This window comes from Topomyia yanbarensis, chromosome 3 (genome assembly GCF_030247195.1).
Source record: "Topomyia yanbarensis strain Yona2022 chromosome 3, ASM3024719v1, whole genome shotgun sequence".
Classification (NCBI taxonomy): domain Eukaryota; kingdom Metazoa; phylum Arthropoda; class Insecta; order Diptera; family Culicidae; genus Topomyia; species Topomyia yanbarensis.
In genome coordinates, this window is record NC_080672.1 from 49836860 (window position 1) to 49855700 (window position 18841).

The 18841-nt window shown below is 40.8% G+C and overlaps 1 protein-coding gene across 1 annotated transcript; it reads left to right on the forward strand.

The window, feature by feature from the left end:
• Window positions 1-1829: 1829 nt before the first annotated feature.
• Window positions 1830-4526, forward strand: LOC131686914 (uncharacterized). The gene has a single exon (XM_058970925.1). The coding sequence runs from the start codon at window positions 1830-1832 to the stop codon at window positions 4524-4526; it is 2697 nt and encodes an 898-aa protein (XP_058826908.1).
• The last annotated feature ends 14315 nt before the right edge of the window (window positions 4527-18841 follow it).

The window sequence follows — 18841 nt, forward strand, 5'->3', positions numbered from 1 at the left end:
CGAGCAAAGTATGCGGTTACTAAGCATTGCGTCTATCCAACCCGAGATACATGCAGGTATCCCATGACCGCGCGTCGCTTCCAGAATAGACTGGAAGGACACATTGTCAAAAGCACCCTCAATATCTAGGAATACACCCAAGCTGGATTGCTTGAGCGAGAAGGCCTTCTCAATGTTGTAAACAACATCGTGAAGCAGAGTGATCGTGGACTTCCAACACCGATATGCATGTTGCATTTTGTGCAGTGGATATTCAACAAAACTAACGTTCCTGATGTGATGATCGATTAGCCGTTCCAAAGCTTTCACAAGAAAAGAACTTAAGCTGATAGGCCTAAAACTCTTGGCTTCTTCATAGCTTGAGCGCCCCCCTTTGGGAATAAATCTAACAGTTATTTCTCGCCATGCTTTCGGGATATACCCGGTAGCAAGACTGGAAAGCAAAATCTTTTTCAAGACATGTTTAAGAATATCAAATCCCTTTTGCAGTAGCACGGGAAGTGTTTACGATTAGTGTAAAATTAGCCAGAGACGATAACTGTCATGCACACAAGCGGATGGCAATCCACATCAAATATGTAGGTAGGCTGAAGTTCAAGTTAGCTCTTGCATGCAAGATTATCTAGGGCCGTACACTTGTAGGAGAAATAGTTGCCATATACATTGCTGTTATCGTCATTCTCTCGCCTTCATTGCGCTAGTTCGGTCACCGGTTAAGCTATAAAATATCCAATTTAGATTAAGTGCGATATATACATTAAAGTAAGTTAGAATAAACCGAAGACGTTCTTAGTTATAAATAAACGGAGTAGTGAAATAAATGGTGTGTACTTACCCGCTGAAATTGCTCGATCGTCGTCGGTTATATCTGGGAGAAAGAAACGCCAAAGAGGAATTGGAAGGAACCAAAATACCAGCTGTTCATCAATAGGGAGACCCCACGGATTAAGTCCCAAAATAATTTCGGTGGAACTCTTCGGTAAGGTCACAACATTGGTGCCGTGACCAGGATAGAGTTCCAAGCAGATTCGGCGTCGGATGGAAACATTTTGGGTAGCTGACAATAGCATCGTCGCCATTGCAGACCAACTTTGTTGTATGAGACAGTCGCACTGGGCACGGCCATTGCCTTTTGGAGTTTGGATCAAAAGAATCGACAGATTTCGGATTTAGAGCCTATATGACAGGCTCACAAGGTGAGTACCTGTCCAAAATATCCAAAATCTTTTTCTTTTCTACCGGATCTTTCTTTTTCGGCTTTATATCGCAACGATCGTCGGAGTATCGGTGACCTTGGAAATATAAGGCAATTTCGGAATCATACGACCCGGGAATCAGTCTTCGGGAGAATCTGGTGGTTGGAATTAGTTGACGGAGAACACGGACGTTCCCTGCGTTCTGAAGTCCTGAAAACTGTACTTGAGAGTCAGTCTCTTTATATACCTGCTAATTTTGTACAAAGCATTTTTAGACAGGTACCAGGTGAGTACCTGTCCAAAATACATCTATTTTGTTGGAAGGTGCTTCTCTTGTGCTGTTTTTTTACAGTGAAGTTAGTGGAGCTTGGCGCTGGTTGTCAATTTCATTGCTCGAGCTTTGCAAATGCTAGAAGGGTTGGACGTAGCCGTAGACATCGCTGGTTTTTTTGTATTTGTTCGTAGATAGGGCGGAGAGTGAATTTTTCGCAGTATATTCAAATTGCAAGGCCCTATAGATAGGCTCACCAGGTGAGTACCTGTCCATCCACGTTAAATTTCACACGAAAGGTGCTTCCCTTGGCTCATATTTACAGCCGCTTTCAATCGACTGCTATGGGAAAGAAACTAAAAATGAAGATCCACACGCGAGATGGCATCATGGACTTTCTTCTACGCACGGAGAGATTTTTGAAGAGCAGCGAGCAGCTGGACGAGGACCAGATCAAGTTCCGTTTAGAGAAATTGGAGGTTAAATGGAGCGAGTTCGAGGAGGTGCAGTCGGAGATCGAAGGCTGCGAGGAATATGAGAGTAATGTCGACGAACATCGAAACGTAAGGGCTGACTTTGAGGAGAGATACTTTGCGGTAAGGGCAGGGTTGGTGAAAAAGTTGCCTCGATCTACAGGGCAGGTTTCAGCACAGAATTCCAGCGATTGCCTTGACCCGGCCAACGTACACACATATGTACGACTACCGCAAATAAATTTGCCGGAGTTTGATGGCAATTATGAAAAATGGCTTCCGTTTCATGATACGTTCAGAGCCCTGATAGATTCTTCCCCGCAGTTGAGCAATATTCAAAAATTTCATTACTTGAAGGCTGCTCTCAAGGGTGATGCACTTAGACTAGTCGATTCCTTTCCGATGAGTGATGCGAACTATAGGGTGGCTTGGGATGGCTTGGTTTCGAGATTTTCCAACCGTTATCTACTAAAAAAGCGTCATTTGAATGCATTGTTTGAATATCCAAAGATAAAGAAGGCATCTGCGGCGGGATTACACGACTTAATTGACTGTTTTGAGCGAAACACGCAGATCCTGGACCAGTTAGGAGAAGCAACAAGTGGTTGGGGAGCAATGTTGACGCATTTGATGGTTTCAAAGCTTTGTGACAGTGCACAGGTACAGTGGGAAGAGCACGTTTCGCAGAATGATGATCCCTCTTTCAAGATGCTGATTGCGTTCCTGAAGACGCAGACCCGGGTGTTGGATGCAGTGTTGGTGGATCAACGAACGTCAAGTTCAAACAGCGGGCCATCGACTACTGATGGTAAGGTTCATTCGATTAAGCTTTCGGTCAACGCGGCGACTGAAACTACTGGTCCAAACTGCATGGCATGCAGCGAGCAACATTTCTTGTCACGATGTCCTTCGTTTAATAATCTGGCGGTTGATGAGCGGTTACAGTTAACCAATTCGAAGCGGCTGTGTAGTAACTGTTTGGGGCGCAATCATTTGGCACGGGATTGTCCTTCTAAATATCGATGTCGAACTTGTTCCAGGAAACACCACACTCTACTCCATCCTGGATTTCCTGGATCTGGCCCAGTTGCAACCCAGACAGTGAATCAAGACGAAAGCACGGTTTCCCCGCAATCTTCCGTCGCCGTATCGCACTCTGGTGAATCGGTTTCTAGTTCAGCGGTATCGATTTCTTCAAATATGGCAGTGGGGTACGCAAGATCTCATGTATTTTTGCTCACAGTGCTGTTGAAAGTAAAGGACAATTGGGGAAGGAGTCACTACGCAAGGGCGTTACTAGATTCTGGTTCACAGGCCAACTTGATGTCCGAACGGCTCTGCCAGCTTCTGAGGCTACCTAGACGTGATAAAAGGGTGGAAATTGTAGGGATCGGCCAATCTCGGAGACAAACTGCGTACGAAGTTTCGGCGAATATCACTTCAAGAGTTCGTGATTTCTCTCTGTCGATGGATTTTTTGGTTTTGGGGCAGGTTACAGATAACCAGCCATCTACGTCACTTCCATTAGCAAACTGGAAGCCACCACAGGGCATGGATTTAGCTGATCCCGAATTTTATGTTTCTGGGGCCATCGATCTGGTGCTGGGATCACAGTTCTTTTACGACTTCCATCTACTCGATGGTGGCCGGCTTCAGATTCGCAAAGTCGGCAAAGAATTACTATCATTCGTCAATACAGTGTTTGGTTGGGTGGCTACTGGGGAAACGAATCTTTGTGAGGACGTTGAGAAGGTTTGTTGCCATATGGCTTTGGCAGATCCGCTAGATAAGGCAATCGAGAAGTTCTGGGTAATTGAAGAGCTTTCAGAAAAACCGCTTCGGTCACAGGAGGAAAAAGACTGCGAGATCCACTTTCAGAACACAATCACACGAGACGAATCGGGGCGTTACGTAGCACGATATCCCAAGCGGGTGGGATTTCATGAGATGATCGGTGAATCAAAGAACACAGCTTTGCGAAGGCTTGAACAAATCGAGAGACGGTTTGCGAAGGATGCTAACTTACGTAACCACTATAACGACTTCATGCAGGAATACATCAAGCTGGGACACATGAAGGTTGTTGGAACATCGGACGAGGTTCACAAAGCCGACAATACGGTTTGCTATCTTCCACATCACCCGGTCTTCAAGGAATCGAGCTCAACTACGAAAATACGGGTGGTGTTCGACGGATCTGCCAAAACATCCACCAACCATTCTTTGAACGAAGCACTTCTCACCGGACCAGTGATTCAGGACGAACTCTTCGATCTCATGCTCCGGTTTCGCAAACACGCGGTAGCGTTGGTTGCGGATGTTGAGAAGATGTATCGACAAATTCGCATACATGCCGAAGATACTTCTCTGCAGCGGATTTTATGGCGATTCGATTCATCCGAGCCGGTTAACACTTACGAACTTCAGACGGTCACATATGGCTTAGCTCCATCGTCCTTTCTCGCCACGCGAGTGTTGAAGCAGCTTGCATCGGATTTGGAAGGCATGTACAAAACTGGCGCGCGAGCTGTATCGGAGGATTTCTACATGGACGATTTCCTTTCCGGGGCTGACTCTATCGAGTAGGCAATTAAACTGCGGAATGAAGTCCAATCGCTAATGGCTGCAGGCGGGTTCCAGTTAAGAAAGTGGTGCTCGAATCGACGAGAAGTTTTGAAAGATCTACCACCGGAGGTACTAGAGGAAACGGCTACGCTACACTTCGAGATGGAGCATAGAGTGAAGACGCTAGGGGTTACATGGGAACCAGAACGAGACGAGTTCTGCATCGACGTACAATTAGTTCAATACGATGGGCATTGGACGAAACGGAAAATATTTTCGACGATCGCAAAGCTTTATGACCCACTAGGACTCGTGTCTCCTGTAGTAACATGGGCCAAAATACGACTCCAGCATCTATGGCTTGTATCTATCAGCTGGGATGATCCAGTACCGCAGGAAATTGAGGTGCGATGGCTGGATTTCTACAAACAATTACATCTACTACAGGGCTTCAAGGTGCCCCGCCATATATTTTTGGCCAGTTCGTCAACGGTCCAGTTTCATGTTTTTTGCGATGCATCGGAGGTCGGATACGGGGCGTGCATATATGCTCGGTCAACCAGCAAGGAAGGTCAAGTCAAGGTTGAATTAATTGCTTCGAAATCCCGCGTAGCGCCACTGAAACGACTATCGTTACCTCGGCTGGAACTGTGTGCTGCACTCTTGGGGTCAAGACTTTACTCTAAAGTATCCGCAGCGCTGAGAATGGAAGGAAATTCATGCTGGTTTTGGTCTGATTCGATGGTGACTTTGCATTGGATTTGCGCGACACCCAATACATGGCAAACGTTCATCGGAAACCGCACTTCGGAGATCCAGCTTCTTACACACGGCCATAGCTGGCATCACGTCAAGGGTTCCGAAAATCCTGCAGATCTCGTCTCTCGCGGTATGCTACCGGATGAATTCATCCACAATAATAACTGGCGGTGCGGCCCGCAATGGCTTATAGACGACGATGATTGGCCCCGAAACTCTATACTAGTCACCCCTCCTGAAGATGTACTAGAGCGGAGAAAAACGGTAGCATTAGTGCAAAATGTTCTGACACCGGACCCCCTATTCGAACGGTTCTCATCCTTTTGGCGATTGGTCCGTGTTACCGCATACATACTACGGTTTGTCAATTGTTGTCGAACAAAAAATACCCGTATATATCAACCATTCCTCTCCACGAAGGAGTTAGACGAAGCAAAGGAAGCATTGGCTAAAGGGGTGCAGCAGAAGGAGTTCGTGCAGGAATTAAAAGAGTTGAAACAAAAAAATTCAGTACCACGTCAGTCATCACTAAAACTGCTGCGACCATTTCTTGACAAAAAGGGGATAATTCGTCTCTGTGGTCGTATTCAAAATTCTAACGAGAATTATCATACCAAGCATCCCATAGCTTTACCAAGCAAACACCCACTTTCTCGCCTCATCGCGGTGCATTTTCACACCCAAAATCTTCACTCTGGTCCTCGGATGACGTTGTCCGCAATTCGTCAACAGTTCTGGCCTGTGAGAGGAAGAGATTTAGTCAACATAGTTTGTCGTAACTGTCATACTTGCTTCCGATACCACCCTGTCCCTTTAAACCAGCCTCAAGGCCGATTGCCTAAGGCCCGTATAGTTCCCAGTCGCCCGTTTGCTACAACTGGTGTAGACTACTGTGGCCCGGTATATTTAAAACCCACCCACCGACGGGCTGCCTCCCGAAAGGCATTCATCGCCGTATTTGTTTGTTTCGCCACAAAAGCAGTCCATCTCGAGCTGGTGTGCGATCTATCCACGGATGCCTTCATAGCCGCCCTTCGCCGCTTCATCGCCCGACGGGGAATGCCCGCAGAAATACATTCCGATAACGGGACAAACTTCCAGGGAGCAAAAAACAAAATCGCAGGATTATACAACATTTTCAGTAATCAACGGAATCAGGAACTAATCGTCAATGAATGCAGTCGCAGTGGAATAGATTGGCGTTTCATTCCCCCAAAAGCGCCGAATTTTGGAGGACTCTGGGAAGCAGCAGTAAAAACGGCAAAACACTCACTCCTGAAAACAATCGGTGGCACTCAGCTATCGTTCGAGGATTTCGCTACTGTCCTCACCCAGATCGAGGGAAATATGAACACCCGCCCGCTTACTCCGCTCTCCGAGGATCCACTGGAATTGGATGTTTTGACGCCAGGTCATTTTCTCATCGGCTCATCGCTGGCCTGCTTACCAGATCCGGATTATACCAACATACCAGTGAACCGTTTACATCACTACCAACTTTTGCAGAACCTTGTACAAAATCACTGGAATAGATGGAGGAAGGAATATCTCACCGAACTTATTAATCAACGGAAAACGACTACATCACCTGTTGACATCCAGGTAGGACAAATCGTCCTGCTTTTGGATGAAACTAAACCATCGACATCATGGCCGCTTGCCAGAGTTGAAAAAATTTCGCCAGGAGAGGATAACGTCGTTCGTGTAGTAACAATCAGAACTAAAAGCGGTGTATATACACGTCCAGCATGCAAAATATGTCCTCTTCCGTTCAACCGAGAAATCAGCAGTGCCGCAGAGTCAACGAGTACCACGACGTGCATTTAAAATAAGCAAAACAAACATTCGTTATTTTTTCTTGTAAACTAGTGCTTGTATTTAGAAAATGAATTGTAAATTTGAAAAAGCACAAATTTAGGTGGCCGGCAATGTTTACGATTAGTGTAAAATTAGCCAGAGACGATAACTGTCATGCACACAAGCAGATGGCAATCCACATCAAATATGTAGGTAGGCTGAAGTTCAAGTTAGCTCTTGCATGCAAGATTATCTAGGGCCGTACACTTGTAGGAGAAATAGTTGCCATATACATTGCTGTTATCGTCATTCTCTCGCCTTCATTGCGCTAGTTCGGTCACCGGTTAAGCTATAAAATATCCAATTTAGATTAAGTGCGATATATACATTAAAGTAAGTTAGAATAAACCGAAGACGTTCTTAGTTATAAATAAACGGAGTAGTGAAATAAATGGTGTGTACTTACCCGCTGAAATTGCTCGATCGTCGTCGGTTATATCTGGGAGAAAGAAACGCCAAAGAGGAATTGGAAGGAACCAAAATACCAGCTGTTCATCAATAGGGAGACCCCACGGATTAAGTCCCAAAATAATTTCGGTGGAACTCTTCGGTAAGGTCACAACAGGAAGTATTCCGTCTTTTCCGGGTGATTTGTATGGAGCAAAGCTGTCAACTGCCCACTTGACCGATTCAGTGGAAACCAATGTGCGTGCTAACGCCCACGAGTCCGAATCACCAGAATGATATCTGTGAACATTGTTCAACTCCGGATCAATACAACCTGGAAAGTGTGTGTCTAAGAGACAATTAAGAACATCTTTTTCGTCCGTCACATAAACACCATCTCTGGTTTTTAAGGAGTTCATCTGAAAATCATTCGATTTGGAGAGAATTTTATTTAATCTGCTAGCCTCGTTCAGACTAGAGACATTAGTGCATAGGCTTTGCCAGCCAGCCCGTTCTGCAGATCTAAGACATTTCTTATATGCACTACGAGCTGACCTGAAAGCCCTGGAGTCATCACACTGACGCCGGTTCCAAGCTCTTCTCATAACTTTCTTCATTCTTTCAAGCTCAGCCCTCCACCAAGGGGTTCTCCTAGTCGATTTAACAGTATGAAGTGGACAAGCTTCTTCGTAGGATGCTAATATGAATGAATTTGTCGTATCCACGACGTCATCTAAGTCGTCTAGTTGACTAATTGTTGGAAAATATCTATGAAATTTAGTCGCCAAGTTTTCCAAAAAGAGGTAGTTTGTAGATTTAGGGTTACGAGATGTCACCACATTGAAGGTGACATCAAAATGATCAAAAAATATATATTTATGATCGGATAGAGACGGTTCAGTTTCATTTGGAACCTGCCAATTTCCCAGTTCATGCAAAATACTATCAGAGCAAAGTGTTATGTCTAACACCTCCTCCCTCCCAGACCTCGCAAAAGTTGGTCGGTTTCCCACTTTCAGAATATGGAAATTTGTACTACTTATGTATTCCATCAGTTCAGAGCCTCTCAGATTGATATCTGAGCTGCCCCAAATGATGTGATGAGCATTCGCATCACTGCCGATAATGAGCGGAAGCCCATTTCTGCTACAATATGATACAACGCTTTTGAAATCATCAGAAGGAGATGATTCGTTATGCGGTAGGTATGCTGAACAATATATATATTTTTTGTCTACGTTTCCGACAGTCAGTGTAACTGTGACAACACAGATATCGCGAGTTGTGAGCTCCGATATGAGACACGCGTCAGCCCTATTTGCAAGAATGCAAGCTCGAGGCATTTCACGTGGGTTAGTCATGCCTGTCTTGTTGTAAGCAATGAAGCCTTAACTAACTTTCCAAAATAGAAGTTTCCTTTATGGAAATACGGTTCTTGAACCAATGCTATGAAAGCTTTACCTTCATGTATGAGTCGAGATAAATTCATAGTTGCTGTACGTTTATGCTGGAGATTGATTTGTGCCATTCTAACCATTGTTGATTAGAGAACTCTACATTTCATTTCCAACGTAAATTGTACAACAACTAGAGGACATGAAGCGAGTTAGGATGTTAACGCATATAGCGAGCCATATCAAGTCAAAGCTTGACTTAGTGAAGTTCTAAGATGTCACAAAGTTTCAATTTCAGCTTTGGATAAAACATGGGAATTCCGTTATTTGAAACCTAAAAAGGTACCTGGGTACCGCGTCGGACACATAACGCTTAATGGATTAAAACAGGTTTTTGGGTTTGAGACCACTATAGTACGTCACGACACGATCTGAAGAGTAATAGAAAATTTTAGTTAAAATATTGATGTTTTCACTATCGCCAAAAAATTTCAACATGTTAACACGGTGTTCCCAAAACCGTTATTAACAAAAAAATGACCATAAACTTGTCATACGGTATTCGAAAGATACAGTATCCAAGCATCTTCTCAGTGAATTTCAAAATAATCCATCGAGAGATTCGAGAGAAATTGCGATTTGAAGTTTTATGGCACGTTTCATAAGGTTACCAGCAAACACCCACGGGTTTGGTCCTATCTCTATAAGCAAAAAAATATTTGTCTACTTATTTAGTACATGGCATTCGAAAGATATAGTAATCAAGTATATCCCGTGCAAGTTTGAAAATATTTCATTGACGTAATCGAAATTTAGTTAGAGTTGAGGATAATTGTGTTGTCTATTGTTTGAAGTAGGCAACTCTATTTTATATTCAACAAACCATTGAGATATGGCCTTTTTAGGTAAACATTCCAACTTTTATCCATTTTTTTTTTAATTTACACATTTTATAATCACAGTTATATAAGCCAAAAAAAATTTGGCGAGATTAAGTTGACGATGTTCAGAGTGGTTTCATAACCTTGCTATATGAGAAAGCCAAAAAGGCAAAAATGTTCAAATAAGTCAATGACCCATCTACATCTTAAAACAAGGAGTTCAGATCGATTGACAAATAATATTAATACAATTTTATTCAGACTATGGGATGTAGTTAGAAATATTTTTAAGGACAATATACAATTTGTATTTTTTTTAACATGAACAATCATTTGATTAAAAATTGAAACAAGGAGAAACAATCACTAGATAATCAGTAGACATTTTATAACGAAGACAAAAGATTGTTGATTCCAACATCAGTAGCAAAGACTACATTAGAGAAAGCGAGCAGAGAGCGGACAAAAATGACAGGGAAAAAAGAAATTAAACTCGTAGCTTTGTGGTAAACGGAAGATCACTATCATGACATCGTGAACCGGATCGCCGACTGGTCTCCTTGGATCCGCTGGGAACTCTTCCCGATCAGAATGAAATAACAAGATTATAACAGAACACAATTTTTGTAATATATTGTCTTATAAATTAGGTCTCGTTAGTAGTTAAAATAACAGAAATTTATAACAAGTAACAATACGAGATAAAGTTTTGAACCATTTCTGTTATGTGTTTCTGATCGGGTTGGGACCACATTTGCAGAACTAGGTGTTCGTTAACCGGAGATCTGCCGCTACACACCTAGAAAAAATCTCATAAATTTACGTCTCCTGATCATCACATATACGAGCATCAAAAATGACATAGATTTACGTTTGATTTTAATTGTACATGTTGTTGAATTTCGCGAGTCCCGTAAGTTTACTCCACATATGGAGTTTTTTTAGAATGTTGAAGAGTGTAATTTTATGGCACTACGCATGGAAAGTACATCATTCATGTAAAATTAAACAGAACATGGTTATATTTCGTCATTTCGTCAATTACGGTTTGTTAGATTGTGGCAAGTTTGGAATTACCTTAACGGTGACATTCAGATTTTTTGATGTGTAGAACACTAGGAGCACGACCCGACAACATGTTTAATGTCGCGATAGCCGTTACCGCAAGTGTAGAGAACGCTCTCCTCGACCCCGATACGCCGGAGATGCGCATTCAGCGTATAATGATTGGATATCACCCGAGATGCCACCCGAAAGAAGTCACGACCTTCATCCTTCGTTTTTAACCAACTTTGGGATTCCTTAACTTCCATTATCCCACAAAATTTGTCAATTTTCGAGCGTCCTCTGACAAGCAATACTAAAAAATTCGTTGAAGCTGTGCGATCTTTCACAAATATTACCTTCTAATTCCTAAGTGTCCGCCTTCTTATTACTATTCTAATCTGAGTGCCACTTTTCTCGTTACTCGTAAAAGAACAATGCGAAAGAACTCAAACTAATATTTGTATCACACACCTAGAAAAAATTGTGTAAATTTACGTCTCCTGATTCTGACATATACGAGCATCAAAAATGACTGCGTTTTAAGTTTGATTTTCATTTTACATGACGTTGTATTTCGTAAATCACGTAATTTTACTCCACCTATAGCGTTTATTCTGAATGAAAGAAAGTGTAATGTTATGTCATTGAGCATATAAAGAATATGTTTCATGTAAAATTGAGCGGAACACGGTAATGTTCCGTTATTTCGTGAATTACGTTTTGTTAAATTGTGTCGTGTTTGCAATTATGTCAACGATAAAATTCATATTTTTTTGGTGTGGAGGCAATCAGGAACGATTTCAGCATAAAGAATCTTGGAACGCCCATATTTTCTCCAGGAAAATAAGGAGTGCCTTCCATGCTCGATCGATCGAAGTGTCTACATGGAACTGCAACGATGTGTACATGGTTGTAGGTAAATATAAAACCATAAGATTTGTGGGGAGAATGGTCTTTGCTGTCAGATTAATTTGTGTGTTTGAAGAACAATTATTACGTTTATATACATTATCATAATTTTATCGCAAAACGTCTATCATTTAAATGTGAATCTACGTGGAATGCTGTTGTCGCCGATAAAGGATTCTCAGTTCCGTGTATTCCGATCAAAGGTCGAATCGAGTACACAACGTAGGGCCCAGCTGCCAGACGAAATATTGTTTCTCTCTTTAATCCGTTGACGAACCGGTGCCAATAACTGCGTTTTTTCAGTTTTCATCAAGTTTTTCGTTTGCCTTTCTAACGTCGCGTATATTCGGAAAAAAATTAGGCGATTCGGCGTTCTAAAAGTCCTCACAGTACCTTTTCACATACAATTCTGAGCACTCTGTTCACAACGGAGTAGGAAACCGTCCACGGTTGTTCGCGCCGGGTATTGGTTTCGTCTGACCTTTAATCGCAGTGAGTGTTAAGAAATAAGCCAGTCAAATTGTATACTTACACCGGAGGAGGTACAGTACAACGATAATTCTAACGCGCTGGCCGCGCTGGTGGGCATTCGTGTCATTTCACTTTGTTTATTTGTTGTACCGTCACCAACAGACGCCTTGGCCCCAATGGTGGTTACTTAAACTAATTACATTTCAGAATACGAATTATTTTAGTTTTTATCGAATTCCTTGTCAGGTTGAAGTCAAACGCCGTCGCCACACTGTTAAACTTTATTCAAGATATCATATTGAAATTGTCGCGAATATCATGAAGTAAGATCGATCGGTTGAATTGAAGTCTTCTAGAACCAGCCGAGGTGCGTTGTTTATGGAAACAATATCAATATATCTTTGCCTATGATCCGGATTAAGCAAGCGACAACTTCAGTACCTGGTACCGAGCACATGCTAATCCGATTGAAATAATAGCAGTTTTTGATTCCCAAAACGCTCCTCAACATTGTTTTCTCGGCCATGGCAAATAATGTTAAAATTGAGGAAGATCTACGTCAGAAGTAAAGCAAGTTTTGCACAATGCAAAATTTAATAATAATACTGAAATATAGAGTTACTAGGAGTTTTGGATGTCCCATGTGGGCTTTCCGAGACCAGGAGCCATTTACTTCGGTTTTATAATAGCACCCATCAAGGGACACTTTCAGGCCTTTACGAGGAAACTTAGAAGAGGAAATGACTCTTCTCTTTCGAAAACTTATAGGAACATTAGAAGATGTTCCCTCAACGGGATTGTCAAAATCTCGCTTCACTAAAACAAGGAAGCGTAGAAATTAGTCATAGCCGGTGCTTTCTTTAACATTTCTTCCCAGCGTTTCTCAAAAGGATGCTTCAGTTTTTCTCCGTATAATTTATATGCGGGATATGTCGACAAATGATTCGGAGTCGCTCCACAGAAGAAATAGTTCCTATCCGCATTTTCTACACCATGCCCTATTTATATAATGAGCCCATTGTTTGCAACGACGGCAGTGCATGCCCCGCGATAGAAAAAGGCGAGCAAATAGACGAGACCCGTTTTGGAAGAACAAATCCGGCGAAAGGCTCGAAAGGAAGCTGATGGAAAATAAGTTTTCTTATACTCCTCGATTTTCACTTTCTTGCATACCAGAATATTCACTGACTACAGCACAGGGATCTGGAAGGAGCCACCCCCTATTTCGTAATTAAGGCCTTTCTCAGAGACTGCACCATCAATCTCTACTTCCCAGGTGGGTACGTAAACAAAATACTTTTTCGTACACGGTCGAGTGTTGTTTAGTTAGATCACGCGATATATCGATGATTTTAAATGCTTTGTCTTTGATCCAGGGGACGGTTGTATTAGATATAATTTGCATCGAAATGAGGCTTGTCGGCATTATTTTTGCCATCGGAGAAATATTCAAATGGACCTTCACTAAGCCTGAAAGGATGTCGGTCGTCGGAGATACCTTCCTATTAGTCAACACTATTGTGCGGGCTTCAGCACCCATGAAAGGAAGGTTTTATAGCAGGGAACGGAAAATTAATGCAACGAAATTTAAAAGAATTGAGTAATTGGTATTTAGCTGCGGAACATTTGTAGTATCTGTATTCAACAAACACATTGTCGCTGAGCTGTCGGACATACAGCCCTGTTAACAAATGGCGTTTCCAAATAGCCACCAGATATTATCAAGGAATTTTCGTTTATAAAATGAAGTCGTTATTTCAGACGCGCGCAATACGCGCAGGAGATACATAAGTGGATTTGAAATGATAGGTTTTTTCCAAAGTTTTGAGTGGGTGGGAGATACTAGGAGATTAAGAAATTAAAAAATTCTGTGTTTCAGTTTTCAATTTTGAATATATAACGTAAAGCTACCAGCCCTGATATAATAGAGATATTTCTCCAATTCTTATTAATAATATGTTCCCGGAGGCGAAGTTTTATTTTGTGTTTATCTTTAAAATTCTTATTTCCAGATGGGACTCATCGTTGCATATATTTTCCTCCCCCATAACGATAACCCCGTAAATTCCTCCGCATAATCACCTGGCATGATACTTCCGTTTGGTTTACGTTCACATTATTCACACACCTAGGCATGCACAGCAACATTTACATTTTTGAGAAACTCACTCGAATGAATAAATTATCATTTTGGTTGAATGAATTTACAAAGTGCATAAATCAGAAAAGTGAGCATGGGAAAAAAAAGCCGAGCAAATAGGATTTACATTTTATAAAATGTGGTACCCCTTTGCTGCAGGGTTTGCGATGGGAGGGGGCGGAAGCTCTCCAGCCAGGCAAAGACGACATCGGAAGTGCACATCGGCATACACAATTCGGTCTCCAGGAGGAAAGGCTTTCTACGCCCAGGTTGACGTTGACGATAGCATCGTCATCATCGTCGGTGTGCGTCTTATTCTTCTTGCTGTCACGGCAAGTGCAGATAGAAAGTGTATCCGATGCAAACCGACTGTAAAAGAACATCATCCGTAGGAGGAAAATATGGTTCCGGTACCTACACGGGAAAATTGCTCGAGAAGCCAGAGAGAGAGAGAGAGAAAAAAAAAAGTGTATGGGAAATGCAAATTCTGCACAAGGGAACAGTAATTTTATTACACGATAGTAAAATCGTTCAGGTGAAATAGGTGACATGAAAAGGTTCATTTGGCTGAAAGATATTAGATTAAGATATTTTGCAAACCGGGAAACACCGGGCCCAGCAATTCGGATGGAAGTCGTTCTGCACCAATAAATTTTTCCGGTGTGCATCTGGAAGCTCTGAGCAAATTTTGGGTACAGTTTGGATGAATAGCTAAACTCGTTGCATTGGTTGAATTCGTTTCGACCAGTTCATTGAACGACGAACAAAACTGCTATCGCTTCCCATGAACAACGGACGAGGACATTCGTTCAGTCAAGCTTGAACCGATTACCCATTTGTCGGTTTGCCATTAGACTTTGAATAAATGGCAGACATTTGGAAAGTTAGTCCAACATTGAATTCGCTCTGTGAAGAATCGTTATTTGTTGTACTGCAAGCGAAATGCAATGCGCACAGTAGGATCCTGCATCCTCTAATCTCGACGTGAGAAGATTTAGGTATTTATGATTCGTACACTGCATTAGGGTTCGTCGCGGTTGCGGTAATTACCGCAACCGCGCGGTATTTACCGCACCTGCACCGCAAAAACTGCGGTGCGGTGAGACACTTTTTCCCGCGGATGCGGTGCGGGAAATGACCTTTTACCGCGCGGTATTACCGCAACCGCTCTTCAAAAAATAATTGATAAAGTCTGCAGTCTTCTTTAAAAAGTGAATTAAAACTATTACTTTTACTATTTGAGAAGGGCGCAACTAGATTTATTTTCTGAACGAACGCTTAGCAATGTTATTATTAGGAACATCTCTCTATCAGAACGTTCGAGTTTTATTTATTACCCGACAATACAGAAACATGATAAACATTTAATTGCTCTAATTTCCATAGACTTGACAATGATTTGAAAAGAAATCCGAATATAATCTCTTTTCGACTTATAGCTACTTGATTTTTTACATTTTAGTCATTCAAATATGATAAAACATACTGTTACTAAGAAATAAAATCTATGAGCTGTGTCCAATATAATTTGGCATCATTATTTTTACGATATATTTTGAAAACTATTTATTTTATACTTCAAAGAAAAAATTTAGAAACTAACCTTTTCAAATACATAAAACGCAAAATCGAATCATTGAAAAACAATTGAATTTACTGTCAAATCCAATTACCAAATGCATCATTTCTCCTGATTCCTCTTGGCAAATGTGGAATTATGAATCGTTTTCGATGACATTTTCTCAACTGTGAATTTTGATTAATTTGGAGAACTTAGAGATTAACTAATGATACTACGACTTAAAAACAATCCAAAGAATGTAATTATCATCATCAAACCAAAAGAATTTGGAAGAATTTTTTTTCACGTGCGTCCATTGTTCGTCCAACTGGGAATATTTTCTACCAAATTAATAAATAATATTTTTCAGCAAGGAGTATTTTGTAATTTTTTGAAAGTAAAGCTTTCGAAGTTAGTGTAGGGCATTGAGATTTTTTTGTGTTTCTCAAAGTCTTCCTTCATATTGTGACAAGTGTCAAAGTTAGCCCAGATGCCAAATTTTGCATAGTTTGGACAGTTTTTGCCTTAATTGAAAATTTATCTCGAAATTTTAACGTAGGGGCTACGTATTTTTACATATTTTTGTATATAAAGTTTGAAATAAATCGGTTAAGTAGTTTTTGAATGGCAGGTAACACCGCGAATCATGTTTTTCCAGAGACGTTCTACAAAAAGCTTCGTCACCGAGTCGTTTGTCGATATTTTTGCATGGAAAAATTACAGCATGTTATTGAAATGATACACTATAATGTACAAAAGTTTTAATCAGTTCGCTTCACGCAAAGTTTAAAAAAAATCGAGAAAAAGTGTTTTTTTTTTCACGCCAAAACCCTTACCCCTCTTAATAAAACTTGCAAAGTTGAGTATTTTCATAAATGTTATATTCTGAGGAGTCCGTCAAAGATAATTTTCGTGTAAATAAGAATAACATTTTACTATATATGGCTATACAAAACAAATGAATAATTTTTCAGCACAATTTTTAAAATACATGATTTTTACCGCATTTACCGCATTACCGCGCGGTGCGGTGCGGTAAATGCAATGCGGTTGCGGTAAGCGGTGCGGTTTTATTATTTTTTTTGCGGTTGCGGTGCGGACTATCCATTTACCGCCCACATCCGCACCGCGACGAACCCTACACTGCATCCCGCTGAGAGCTAACAGATTTCCACTCAAAACAGAGCCATAATAAGTTCTATCCGTTCGTTCATCATGTCAGCATTCGAACAAAGTAAAAATAAAGGAAGGAAGAAAAATGCCAGAAAGTTTCTGTTCTGACTGCAGTCAGTCGAATAAAGAAAGGACACCACCCATAAATCAAAGCGAGATATGCCAAACCTCACAAGACGGTGTCGGTCCTGCATAGCGGGGGTGCCAGAAAAAGGTCCACTGTGTGTCCGATGCGTCCGTCCGTTGCCAAGTTGGCCAAGTGAGCAATGTAGGGGGTATTATGGCTTCGATGAAGTTGTCACAACAAATCCGCTTCGTCCGGAAAACGATGTCATAGGAACGGCTCAAGGCCGTTCGGTAGTTACACATGCCGGCGTGCTTTGGGCAGCACTCTCTGGGAACGTGTTTTATCTATCACGTTCAAGGACATTACGTGGGTGTTAACCGTGGCTGCATGGTATTTAATCTTTAATTCCGGTAGGCGTTTCGGTTTTTCGCTTTAACTACCGATGGTGAGAGCAAGGCGATAATATTTGGATTCAATTATCCGGCCTGATATTTTCCATGAAAGATAAAAATCGATAGCTGGGTGTATTTCATGTGGTTACATAATTGAAAACATGCCTGCTCTAGGGGAAAAAATTAAATTATTTACAAAAATGAGGTGAGTTGGGAGGACACTCAGATGACGTTTGGTTGCTCAAACAATAATTATTGACTACGATCGAGTCGACAACTTACAAAAGCGCGTTCGTGTTAATAATAGTTAGGATAAAACTTAAGACCAATTTTAAGCTTCCCTCCAAGTAGCTGTTTTAACATTAACGGATATTGATACCGGATGAAAACGATTGCGCTTAGAACTTAATGTAGTTAAGAACAAGAACCTGTTTTAATTCACCTAATGGGCCAGTCTTTCATATTTATTCAAAATATGATTCTATGAGTTGTGGCAATAAATATTCGCAAATATCTTGCGTTCTTTAAATCGTATACCACAATCATTAAATTTGATTTTATTTGCATAAAAAAATTTAAGTTTACAGTTTGATTGGCTTAATTTATTTTTTCAACCGAATTTAATTCCTAATCACACATAAATAAACTTAGCGATTCCATGAGAAACCGGTGACCGTAAAATATGACCATCGTCGATTCGAACGAAACTTTGCAGCTGTGTTCGATTTATGAATCTCCATGATTTTCTCTTCCAATTGCAATGTTGTGATACAAGAGTAAATTTCAAAAGGGCGTAGTCATTTCTGCGTACATTAATTTCAATTTTTTTGTTAGATTACTGTATTTTATACAACAAAACTATCTGAGAACGAATACTTCTGCACGAAGAAATATACACTAAAATAATGTTGTATCATTTTACACAAAAACAAAAATTTATGGTAAAAATTAAAATTGCAAAAAAACTCATTTTTTAAATCTTTTATATTTTTGCAACAGAAACCTAAAGAGAAAGAAACATTTTGAATGTAATTGCCTAGTAGAGAACTTGTCGGTTAAAAAGTTTTTCTAACAATAACTATACAAGTTGTTAAATTTCATGCTAATTCACATACAAAATTGTAATTTTATTACAGAATATAATTCCATGTATCATTTTAAATCAAAATGCATTTAACAAAAATCTTCCAACATGCGATATTTGTCGAATTATTTGGAATTTTGCTCCAACAAAACAATTAATTAGTGTAATTATGCCCTTTTTAAAAGTTATTCGCGTTACCCCATCATGAAATGTC